This window comes from Halichoerus grypus, chromosome 6 (genome assembly GCF_964656455.1).
Source record: "Halichoerus grypus chromosome 6, mHalGry1.hap1.1, whole genome shotgun sequence".
NCBI lineage: Eukaryota > Metazoa > Chordata > Mammalia > Carnivora > Phocidae > Halichoerus > Halichoerus grypus.
This window is the reverse complement of record NC_135717.1, coordinates 135,064,107-135,076,880: the sequence shown is the minus strand read 5'-3', so window position 1 is coordinate 135,076,880 and position 12,774 is coordinate 135,064,107. Positions and strand designations below refer to the sequence as shown.

The following is a 12,774-nucleotide window of genomic DNA, read 5'->3' as shown; positions in this document are numbered from 1 at the left end:
AGAAATCTACTACCTTTCTATATTACTTTTATTATTTTTAATATATAAGTATTATATTTATATAAATTATTTTATAGCTATTAATACTTATTATATATTAGTATATATTTATTTATATTAGATTTTAAATTTTATATTGTGTATAGTATATAATATATACAGTTGACCCTTGAACAACATTGGTTTGAACTACACAGGTCCACTTATATGTGGATTTTTTATAGTACAGTATTGTAAAGGTATTTTCTTGTCCTTAATATTTAATAATACTTTTTCTCTAGCATACTTTATTGTAAGAATACAGTATATAATGCATAGAACATACAAAAATGTGTCAATTGACTGTTTATGTTATCAGTAAGTCTTCCAGTCAACAGTAAGCTACTAGTAGTTAAGTTTTTGAGCATCAAAAGTTGTATGAAGATTTTTGGCTGTGTGTGTTGGGAGGGATGAGGGGGTCAGCACCCCTAAATTGTGCATTGTTCAAGGGTCAGCTGTATATGTTTTATATATTTGTGGTTGTATTTGTGAAAAATAGTTGCCTTGTTCCCAAAAGGGTTTAAGGCAGGTCGTAATGATACAAAAACTGTAGGAGAACACAAATTTTAGAAGAAAACTCCATTATAAGATTGTTCCTGCGCAGAACATGAAAGGTCCAAGTAATAAGCTGAAGAAAAAAAGCAGGAAAGGAAAGGCAAGAAAAAGAGAGGGAAGAAGGAAGAAAAGAAAGGAGGGAGAAAAATGTATATGAAAAACATACTATTTGCAGTCTGGGATTGACTACAAACCTAACTCTAGCTCTGTCTTCAACATAAACTTCCATTTGCCAACACAGAAACAGCCATGGTTAATGTAAAAACAATTAATAGATTTTTCCAGCAGAGGTAAGCATTGACAGTCCAGATTAGCTCCTACAACAACATGTAAACCAAGACTCTCCAGAGCCTTGTGGATGGGAAATATATTAATATCAACTCGTTGACCACTCAAAGCACCATGACACGAACTGTCTGTTCAGGAGGTCATTTCCAAAATGTATCCCATACATCTTCATGCACAAGAGATGATAATTTATCACCTAGACATAGGGATCTACTGTAAACTAATCCAAACTGCTGATGATACACTAAATCAGTTTGAGTGATGAGTATAAATAAAGCTGCAAGCGAAGTACTGAAGGATACAGATCTATTTGATCAATGAGATGTCACAAGGCAAATGAAATGCAATGTTGACAAACATGGAGTCCCCTCAGTTGAGAATTAACCAAATCATGTATCAGAGCATAAAGGCACACATTAATATAAGTTTAATATAATAGGAGTTCGAGGGTATATTCTTTTTCAGATAAAACTGAAGAGACTGGGTCAGTAAGGGTGTATTAAAAATTGATGTATTTTTGCATATCACCAAAAAAGCGACAGGCTAAAGAAAAACTTTGCAAAACAATAATCCTTTCCAAATAATATAACTAGAGTTATTCAATCTGCTGAGCAAATCCACAGATGAGGAAAAACAATAAAATTTTTATACAGAAAGTGATTTCACATCAACTCGCTACCAGGAAATCAAATTCAATTTGTATTGCCCTTATGAAAGCTTAGATATTTTCTGGAACTGTCGCACTACAACTTCAGTGGGGAAAAATAAAGGATTGGGGATAGGAAGGACATTCCTCCAGACAGTTGATATTCATGGAGGGCACTCCTTGAGAAAAAAGATTTTCCCAACTATGTGATCAGAATAGACACTTGAGCACCCGTCAAATAGGTTCAATAGAATTCAGCTATTCTGAAGGTGTCCCGAATGGAAAGAGCTGATTAAAGTAAATTTCAACCCCTGCTGGAACAAATCTGTAAGAATATTTTCTAAGGGAAATTATTCTTCAACAAATTTATATATTTTTTTCTTTGTTGTGTTAAGTATATGTAACTGTCATAACATATTTAACTCTTGCTTTGTATTTTATCTGTTAGTTTATTTGGGAAAAGATAGAATTATACTACTAAAATATGACCTAATCCCATATGTAGTTTATTTAAATTTCAAAATGAAAAGCTTACTAAGAACAGATAAGATTGATTGCTCTTTCTGTCTTAGCATAATTGTATTTCAGGTGAACATCAATTTACTTTAAAGGACACTTCTAAGTAGCAGAATGCATCATAAATAATTCATCAATCACAGCTGCTAGAAACATGATTTACTTCAACAGATTCAATGGAATAAAAGTTCTATTTTTCTATATTTGTGTTTGCTTTAAAATGTTTAAGAATCCTCCTTGTTTAAGAATCACTCTTAGATTCCATACTTCATATTTTAAATGCAGTATAACACTGCTTCTTTTTTCTTCTTTTATTTAAAACACTGTATTTCCAATTTTAAAAATATTTAAGTATCTTAGGAACAAATAACAATTTACGCATATCAACAGTAAAACAACAACAACATAAAAGGCACATGTCTGAAAAATTGCATTAAGATTTTAAGTCTAACATAATTTATTTTCACTTTACATTAACTTTTATATCAAAGGAAAGAGAAGTAGGCTTTTAGAAAATCCTATGCCACTTATTTAGAATCTCACATATTTGAAAAATACTTCAATTTAAAAATGCATATTTAACAGATCTAAATTGCATAATAGTTCAAGTTTTACCAGTTGATACAGTGAGAATCCTATCTACCACTTTCATTTGTCATATGGAAAGACACTGCTTACCTTATTCATCTTAAAGTTTTCCATCAAATGCAGCAATTTTGTATTGGCAATTTCTCAAGCTGTGAAATATCTTTAAAATAAATATATTGACAAGGAAAATGTAAGAAAAAATAGAAAGCATTTTACTCACTTGCAAACCCCTTTGAAATACTGAATGGCCCATAAAATTAGCCAGCATTCTAATTAGAGCAGCACCCTATAGGAAAGAGTATGGAAAAAAAAAAAGAAAGAAAGAAAGAAAGACAAGAAAAAGAAATTTCAGTGAAGTAATATGATTCTACAATTATCCTATATCAATTAAAAATTCTGCTTCATTCATGCTGTTGTATTTTTAGAAATAGAAAAGAAACAAGAGAATCATGAATACAATATCCCACCTTACAGATAACAATTGAATTTTTTGTTTTGTGGATCTAAAAGTTCTGTGGATAGAAAACCAGTGACTTCTGGCCAGTCTCCTGGACAGAGTGAGTATCTCAAGGCAATAATAAGCTGTAATTCAAGAGTAATAAAATTTTTATTGAACACCATCTATGACAGAGTTAATAAAACATGGTTCTTGTTCTTACAAGCTCATAATCTAGTGAGAGAGGGATACCCATGTTAATAAATAATCATATTAAAATAGAGCTTTGGAGTAACATAGCCATTTACTCTACCCCTGGCTCAACTAAAAGTTGAGCTACAAAAGTGGAAAGTAAGGAATACCAAGTGTTCAGACTGCTTGGGTTCAAATCCTGGCTCTGACACTTATCTTGCTATGTTTACTCAAGAAAATTATTTAACCTTTCTGTTCCTCACTTGTCTCACCTTGTAAAGTGTAGGCAATACTAGGGCTTATGTAATGTAATTGTTCTGAAGCTTACATGTAAGGCAAACTGGGTCTGAAAAACAGTAACCGTGATATGAGTATTAGCTCTCAGTATTAGATCGGGCTACTTGTTTTCATTTCCTATCTACTTTGTTTAGAGGCTGGATGGAGCCTTATGTCCAGGAAAAACATGTGATTGATATAAATATTTAGAATAATAGAAGAAAACACTAGTTTAAGAGTTTACCTCACCTACAACAGTTATTATAATACTGTGGAGAAATATCAGTGAGAAAGGGTAGACATGTAATCAATATGAAACATTCCAAGTGATGATGAAGGCTGGATAATCACAAATTTGTGTGTGAAATATAAATAAGACTTCAAGAACATGTTTCATAGTCTGCACTAGGTTGTTTAAATACGAAGCAATGGGTTACAAGCAGCGAAAGTATAAATATAAATGATAGCCTGGTTTTAGGGGGAAAAAAATCCCTTGACGACTACATACCCCACTTCATCCTTATTACAAATTCACACCCTCCAACAGCTCATTTCTTACTCGTCATTTGTTTTTTATAAGAGAATCATAAGAACCACACATGGATTCATGATGCCGGGAACTGAACTGTGGCAGTCGGTCCAGTAACAAAAATGAATTTCTATTGTTTGTTAAAAATTGTTTCCTCTAACTCTGGAATTTTAATGCAATCCAGTACTCAGCTCCACGAATTGTCATTAAAGAAATGTCTCAAAAAATTTCAATCATCACCAAAAATGCTCCCAAAATTGGTGTTTTATTCATAGCTCAATAAATGATAAGCTGGACAAGCCATAAAGTTTTATGCCTCTTCTGATGTATTTTCCTCCCACACCTTCTACTCTTTGCTCTTTCTTTTGCTTCTTCCTCTTTATCTTCTGCACACTTGTGTAAGTCCATAAAATATAAGCATTTATGATTCAATCAGAGGACCAGGTTAGAATTCCCTCTAGAACTTATCAGCTCTGTTCCTTGAATTTCCTTGACAAGCTCTCCTCCTATACATTTCCCAGTCTAATCTACCCACCCAGAGGGTAGAAACTGTCAGTTCTGCAGCGAAACTAACCCTTGCCACTTGGGAAATGAAACTTAGAATCTCAAGCAGTCAACTCAAACTTTCCTTCAGAACAGAATAGTCATCTTCAGATGATTTGTTTCCCTCCAGGTAATGATGACTTGGTCTCTTGTCAGGCTATAAAAACTATCAATTTAGCATGGTCTAATGGCAAAAGAGTTCTTTCTAATCATAAAGAATGTACCCGTTTTCCCGTCTGGGTTGAGTGCTAATAGGAAATAAAACCTAGAAATATAATCAATATTTAAAAGTTATATAATACCACTGGACTTATTTTATTATTATACTGTGTAATTTAGTTAACTTTTAGAAAATATGTCTGTGTTGCCCACTTGTACATTTAAAATTCTCCGGAGTAGCATGCACTTTTCTATATTTAACTAGCCTTTTCTTTCCAAAGCTAAATTTTGAAAATCCCTATATCATAGAACTGCATAGACAGATGGGCTCTCCAACTGTTATCATTCAGCCAACATACACTGAGCACCTACTAGGTATGGATTATAACAAAGATCACACCTCTTAATGCAGGCATAACTCACCACAAAACTTTTTTTTTTTTTTTTTTAAGAAAACACCAAATCCCCTTCCAGCTTGCCTTTAAAACCAAGCAAATACCATTTAAAATATTGTAACTTATATTCACCTGTGATTCAAAATTCTAGACCCATTCAAACAAAATGGATGTTAGACAGCCTAAGTAGATTTATGGGAAATAAATACACTATTTCTGCAAGATTTTTTATAATTTTAAGACTTGCTCAAGAAAAGCCGTCACTGTGTTTGCTCTACTAAGGTTCAGGGAGATATAAGAATGGAAGCTACTGATTTCTTTTAAGGTTTCATGAAGAATATTCTGAAAAAGTATGCTTATGAACCCATTCTTCATGTAGTAATTCTATGTGGAGTATTTTTTTCATATAAGTTCTCAGCTAAAATTTCTCTCATTTTACATTGTACTCATCTGTATGCATGCCAGTCTTATAGACATCTCCAGAGAAAGGACTGTGTCCTCATGATTTGGTACCCCTGCTGACTTTGCCTGGCTCAGAGAAGGTGCTCTCTTAACATTAGAACTGCATGAGAGAGAAAGCTAAATTAGTAAAAGTACAGCAATTACTTTGTATTCTTGAAGACTGCTCAGCCAGAATACACAGTTTATTACTTTATCAGTGTACTTTAGTGATAAGTAATCACTTTGGAAGAGAGGAAGATCTTCTCACCTAATTTATTCCTTTAACATATGCTTATTGAGTAAGGCAGTGTACTCGGTATCCTGTAGAATACAAATAGGAACGCCATAAGTTTCTGTCCTCAAGGACCTCAAAGCCTCTTAAGTGAAATGAGAAGATACAATATATTATATGATGAATAACAAAGAAATAAAATACTCTATTGTGTTTCAGAAGGGGAGAAGTTCTTATATCTGGGGGGCTGAAGGATAAAGGGGAATCTAAAAACGTGATGTTTGGGTTGGACCTTGAAGGATGGACGGGATTCCAGGAGCAAAGTTAAACAGAGAGTATAGTATGGCAAATGGCCTTTGTATGGTCATGCAGGTGTGAAAGTGAGAAGCACAAGTAGGGAAGGTGATACTGAGGGACAAAGGGTATAAACCCAGGCAATAGAAGATTTGATGGAATATAAGATTTCAGCAGTCATTAGAGAAGAGTGAATACCAAGGCTAGGAATTAGATCTTATTTAGAAGATGAGGAAGGATTTTGGAAAGGTGGTTTTAAAAATACAGTTGAGCCTTGAACAACACAGATTTGAACTGCACAAGTCCACCTACATGCAGGTTTTTTTTTTCCAGTAAGTATAGTACGGTACTATAAATGTGTTTTCTCTCCCTTATGATTTTAATAACATAGTATTCTCTTACTTCACTGTAAGAAAATAGAATATAATACATATAGCATACAAAATATGTGCTAATTGACTATTTATGTTATGGGTAAGATTTCCAGTCAACAGTAAGCTGTTAATTAGGGCGCCTGGGTGGCTCAGTCATTAAGAGTCTGCCTTCGGCTAAAGTCATGATCCCAGGGTTCTGGGATCGAGCCCCACATCGGGCTCTCTGCTCAGCAGGAGGCCTGCTTCTCCCTCTCCTTCTCCCACTCCCCCTGCTTGTGTTCCCTCTCTTGCTGTCTCTCTCTCTCTGTCAAATGAATAAATAAAATCTTTTAAAAAAAAACCACTAGGCTGTTAATAGTTACGTTTTGGGGTAGTCAAAGTTATACATGGGTTTTTGCATAGGGTGTCAGTGCCCCTAATGCCTGCATTGTTCAAGGGCAAGTGACTTACCTATGATACTCTAAGAAGGAAGTAAGAGAACTAGAAGCAGAAACAAATAATGGTCACAATAAGGATAAACCAGAGATCAGTTTAAGGAATAGAACAAAGATCACTTTAAACCTTAAAGTTTCAGTGACTGGAAGATGGTATTAGCAGATATATAGAATTTAAAAGAAAGAGTTAGGTGAATATGGTAACATCCATTTAAAACATGTGGAGTTTGAGGAACAGGTAGGGAACCAGAAGAATAGAAGGCATATGTGACCACAGGAATGAAATTCAGTGGCAGGTTATGATTGCAGACCTAAATTAGCATTTGTAGTGGAATATTCTTTATGAAACCTTAATGCTAAGAGAAAAGCATTGAGGTTTTAGTGAAGGAGAGAGAAAACAGAATTTTAGACTCTCTCTCCAGAGTCTGTATGATCTGCACTTGAGTGTCCATAATAGGTACCTAATAAATAACTGCTGAGAAAATCAGTGCAGATATGGAATTAAGAGCAAAAGATGACACATTGTGATGAAAAAACAGAAGTAGCACTGGGTTTAAGTAGTGTCATGTTTTAAGACATGTTTTAAAAGTGCTTCAGATTTTAAGGGAAAAAGTAGCTGAGAAGGCCATAGTAGGTCACATTTAAGAGAGAGCTATTTAAGTAGACTTGGTGTGAAAGCCAGATTGAAAAACAATGGAAACAGAAGGAAGAAAGAAAAAGCAATAAGCATGTCCACATGAGGTTTGTTTGTATTTTTCTTTGTAAGATTATGGGGGGAAATTTTATGCAAAGAAAAAAGATGATCTAGTGGAGACAGAGAGTGGACACACAGTAGATCAAGAGATAGTTTTTGGACCAAGATTCTAGGATAGCTGGGTAAGAAAAGAATTACAGTTAGTATCGGAAATCAATAAGGACAATCTTCCTATGAGACAGGACTAAGGCAGAAAAGGGAAGTAGAGATAAATAAGACATTCTGAATTATATAACACAGAGGTTGAGGAAATGGATTATAAGCTTCATCAAGTTGAACACTTGGTTTATCTGATTCACTGTATAGACTCATTGCAAAAAATAGTTCCTGGCACATAGTAGGTTCTCAATAAATACTGAATAATTGATGGCCTGTCACTTCTCAATAATGTAGGGGATGTGGTCCTAAGATTATGTGAATTGGAACGAGTGGAACTAGGTTGAAGTCACTCTAGGGAAAAGGTAACATGGAATCAAGAATGTGGAAATGTGCAGAAAATTTATAAGTCCTAGTTGAAATGATTAATAATGTACCTTTTATTCACGAAGCACCTTCTACATGCCATATTCACAATACTATAAGGAAAATACTATCTTATTTGTCAGATCAGAAAATTGAGGCTTGAAGCGTTGTGTAACTTGCCCAAATTAACATAGGCAGTAAGTTATGGAACCAGGATTAGAAATCCATTTATATCCAACTCCAAAATCAGTACTCTTAACCAATTTGGTTTACATTATCTTGATCTTAAATCAAAATATTTACATGATACTCCTCAGAAATACTGGATACAGCAAGAACTTAGAAAAAGAAAGGAAATTCTTAGAGTTACTCATTTCTTGGAATCAGTAGATGTTCCCAAAAGAGGATGAAGGGAAATCTAATTCAATGAGACATAGTTGAAATACTTGACCAATATGCCCAGGATTGGAGGTGAATTAGAAGATATAAATTGGCTAGCATTAACAGAACATGTAGATAGACTAGGAGTCACAAATCTAGTTTCGGACAGGTTGAGTGAGAACAAAACACTAGCAAGGTTAAAAATAGTGATATTTTTTATCCGCAGCTATATGTGGATGTGGCAGCTGTGAAAATGTACTGCTCAAAATTTCTACTGTTGGCCCTCTGCATTTGCCACCATGAAAGCAATGCTTTCCTCAGTGTACTCCCAGCCAATGATTAAGCATAACAGTGGAATTAAGGTGCCCATTCCACGGAGACAGGGGACTCTTCTAACAGGAAATTCTGCCTCAAGGAGTCTCCATTGTCCTGGATGAATGTTTCTTGCAACTGGGCTGCAGTCTGAAACTCTTACAACCCAGTGCTCCTTCCTTCCCTGTCTCCTTGCACAGGCTGTGAAATGCAGTGTAGTCTTTTTTTTTTTTTTTAAGATTTTATTTCTTTATTTGACAGAAAGAGAGAGAGACAGCACAAGTAGGAGAGCAGCAGGCAGAGGGAGAGGGAGAAGCAGGCTCCTCGCTGAGTGGGAGCCCGATGCGGGGCTCGATCCCAGGACCCTGGGATCATGACCGGAGCCAAAGGCAGACGCTTAACCGACTGAGCCCCTGCAGTATAGTCTTAAGGAGACTCTCCCTACCTTCTTGGGCTCCTTTTCCAAATAAATATCTCACACACTACAGTGTCTTCTTTTTAGAAATCTGACCCAGTAGGACAACTTTAAATACTGAGATCCAAACAAGTATAAATTGTTGGAGGACAGGTCACTGGAATAAGTTGGCAATGAGTATACTCTAATAATAACTAGCACACACACCAAAATCAGATCTTCCCCTTCTTACTCCTCTCAAAAAGCCCTTTAGTGGGTATATTCCTACATTTCACATTACAGATGTGTTTGCCCTTCTTCAGGATAGAAGCAGGTAAGGAATCATTATATTCAGTTTACATATGGGAGTGACTGAAGCCAAAGGATAAGGTAATTTATCCAAAGTTACACGGGAATAATAGTTATTAGAACTTGCCTCCAGACTTGGTTTCAACTATTCAGTTGTTGAGTTCTTTGATTAGCACTGAAACCTAGGAGGTAAGACTTTCTTTTTATTATCTAAGTTCCTGGAAGGATTAGTACATTGATTCTAAATCAAAGTGTTTTTAAAATGTAAATTTCTTTTTTAAAAAAAGATTTTATTTATTCATTTAAGAGAGAGAGAGAGAGCACATGGCCGGGGGGGGGGGGGTAGGTGGTGGCGGGGAGTGGATAGAGCCAGAGGGAGAGGGAGAAGCAGACTCCCCACTGAGCAGGGAGACCAACATAGGACTCGATCCCAGGACCCTGAGATCACGACCTGAGCTGAAGACAGTTGCTTAACCATGTGAGCCACCCAGGCGTCCCTAAAATGTAAATTTCTAAATGATGTCTGTGCATTAAACCTAGAAATACATGGAGATAACACGATGTTCTCACATCATTTGGTACTGAAGAATGGTTTTTGGTCTGGAATAAAAGCATATCTTAAATCCTCCACAGTTTTTCAAAAACATGATTTTTTCCTTTGTTTTTTCCAACAGTACAATAGCTAGATTTAGGACCTGAGAACAACAAAAAAATATATATCTAATCCTGTATATCGCTCACTCATAAATTGACTACCAGAAAGAAAGGCTGATGGGGCAAGAGAGTGGAAGAAGAGAAAAAAAAGTACAAAAAAAGGTAAAGAAATTTAACGTAAGAAAGCAGACTTAATGTCCCATTGCTCCAGTCACCCATGCTTGGAAGCCTGAAGTCCTCTTTGATTCATTATTTCCTAAGGCTAAGCCTCTATCACTGCACAGCAGAATTATTCCACAGCCTCCCAGTGACAACCCCAGATGCATTCTTTTTCTCAAGTCCATCCTATGGACCACAGCAGACTAATTTTAATAATTACTTCCGAAGAAGCATGTTTGCTAAAAGTACTAGTTTTGCCATCTACTAGACGAAAGAGCTTAGGCAAGTTAGATGAGCTCCATCAGTCCCTGCATTAAAAGATCGCAACGATCACTACTTCTACTGAGGATGGCGACACTGCTGGGATGTGGCTGGTGAAGATGATAGTTACCTCAAGATTTTTGTAAGTGTTCATTTAAATCATTTATAGGAAGCACTTGAAACATGTTTGGCATATCATATGCTTCTACAAAAGTATGTAGTTATTATCATTGTCTTCATCATTACCATCATTTTTATGTCAGCTCCCTACCCCCAAATTCTGCTTTTTAACACATTTCTTACAGTAGCCAATCAAGCCCATACACAATGAAACTCACCATTGCCTACCAACACATTTTCCCCATATGACCAAATAATCAGCTTCTACTCTAGTTAAGCTGATCTTTTCATGATCCCATGAGCCGACCTTATATCTTCATGTTTTAATCTTACTATTTACTCCAATAGCAATAATATTCCTTTTCAATCTTACACTCTAAGTCCTATACATTATTCAAAAGCACAGGGAAAGTCCTTACTGTCATTGAATACATTCTGAAATGCTAGCCCTCAACACTTTTCTCTCTGCTGTAGTCATAAATCCTTTAAGCCTGACTACGCAATTTATCAAATTATTTTACATCACTCACTAATTGTTTCATATGACTGTTCTTCTTTCCACAAATGGACGCAGGTCATGTCATTTAGACTTATTATTGGCACACCTGTTAGCTGTCAATGCTATAATTTTTCCATAGCCAGCTAAGAGAAGTATCCACCAACTACTTGCTGTTTTCAGATCAGCAATCCAAACCATGAGCTTGGAGCCAATACATAAGTCTTAGTCTTCCCTGTTATGAAATTCAGCATCTCCCCTACACTGGGAACTTTTCATTTTTACTATTCTCAGGCAATGATATTCAAACAGTGCAATCTATATTTAAGTCAACCAAAATGAGGACCACAGATCCAGAGACTAAGAAAATAGGGAGTTTTCAACAGTGTCTGAAATAGCAACTACATGAAGGCATTCAATTAAAGAAATTTGAAATATAACAATACTGTAAATTCAAATGAATGTTCATGGAAGGACACAACGTAAGAGCAGAAATTAACAGAATAGAAAATAAAGAAATGGTTGAGAAGATGAAAAATAAAATAACCAGATTAATAGGAAAGTTTTGGGGAAAATTGATCAAGGGGAAAAAAAATACACCAAATGAACAATATTAGGAATAAAAATGGGTACATAACTACTGAAAGAATTAAAAATAGTAAAAGAATACTATAACAACATGCTAATAAATATGAAAACTTAGATAAAAAGAAAAATTTTCTATAAAACTACGAAGTTGTCAAAAATGACCCAAGAAGTAAAAATACTAATCACTGGTAAAAAAATAAAAATAAAAAACCACAAACACATACACACACACACACACACACACACACACAAATCCATGCCAGACAGTTTTACAGGCAACTCAACTTTAAAGGAAATTCTGTAACATGTTACCCTTGTCTTATACAAATTACTATAAGAAAATAAAAAAGAACAAAACCTTGGAATTTTTTATGATGCTTTTGTAACTGATAGGCAAATTAGACACAGTAAATGATAGTTTAATTTCATTTTTGATCACGTATGGATATATAGATATAAAATTCTGGGACAAATCCCACTTACACACTATATATACTAGTATATAAATGTAACTTGGTTATATATATTATATGTATTCTATAATGCAACAAATAATATATGCACATATAATGTATATTAGATGGAGGAAGAGAGAGACTTTAAAATTAGAGTTTAAATAAAAGTAGAGTTTATCCCAGAAATTTAATAATGGTTTAATAACAAAAATTCTATGGATGTAATTCATCCCATTGATGGACTAAGAGATAAACTATATAATGATCTCAATATATGTGGGAAAAACATTTGCTATGACTTAGAAATCATTCAAAATAATACACCTTAGTAAAGTAGGAAGAGAAGGGAATTCATTAACATGTTAAAGGGCATCTTCAAAAAATACACTGAATAGTGAAACATTATATGCATTCTCCTTAAAATGGCAGAGACAAAAATGGCCTCTATTAATACTTATATTCAACAGTAGAATAGAACAAGTAAACAACAGA

At 34.8% G+C, this 12,774-nt stretch overlaps 1 protein-coding gene across 1 annotated transcript in view; it reads right to left on the bottom strand.

The window, feature by feature from the left end:
- Positions 1-12,774, bottom strand: part of TRHDE (thyrotropin releasing hormone degrading enzyme) — a 367,225-nt gene that overhangs the window by 114,646 nt on the left and 239,805 nt on the right. The window contains exon 7 of the mRNA XM_078076295.1: positions 2,853-2,918. Coding sequence (XP_077932421.1) covers positions 2,853-2,918 — 66 coding nt within the window. The remainder of the gene's footprint in view (positions 1-2,852; positions 2,919-12,774) is intronic.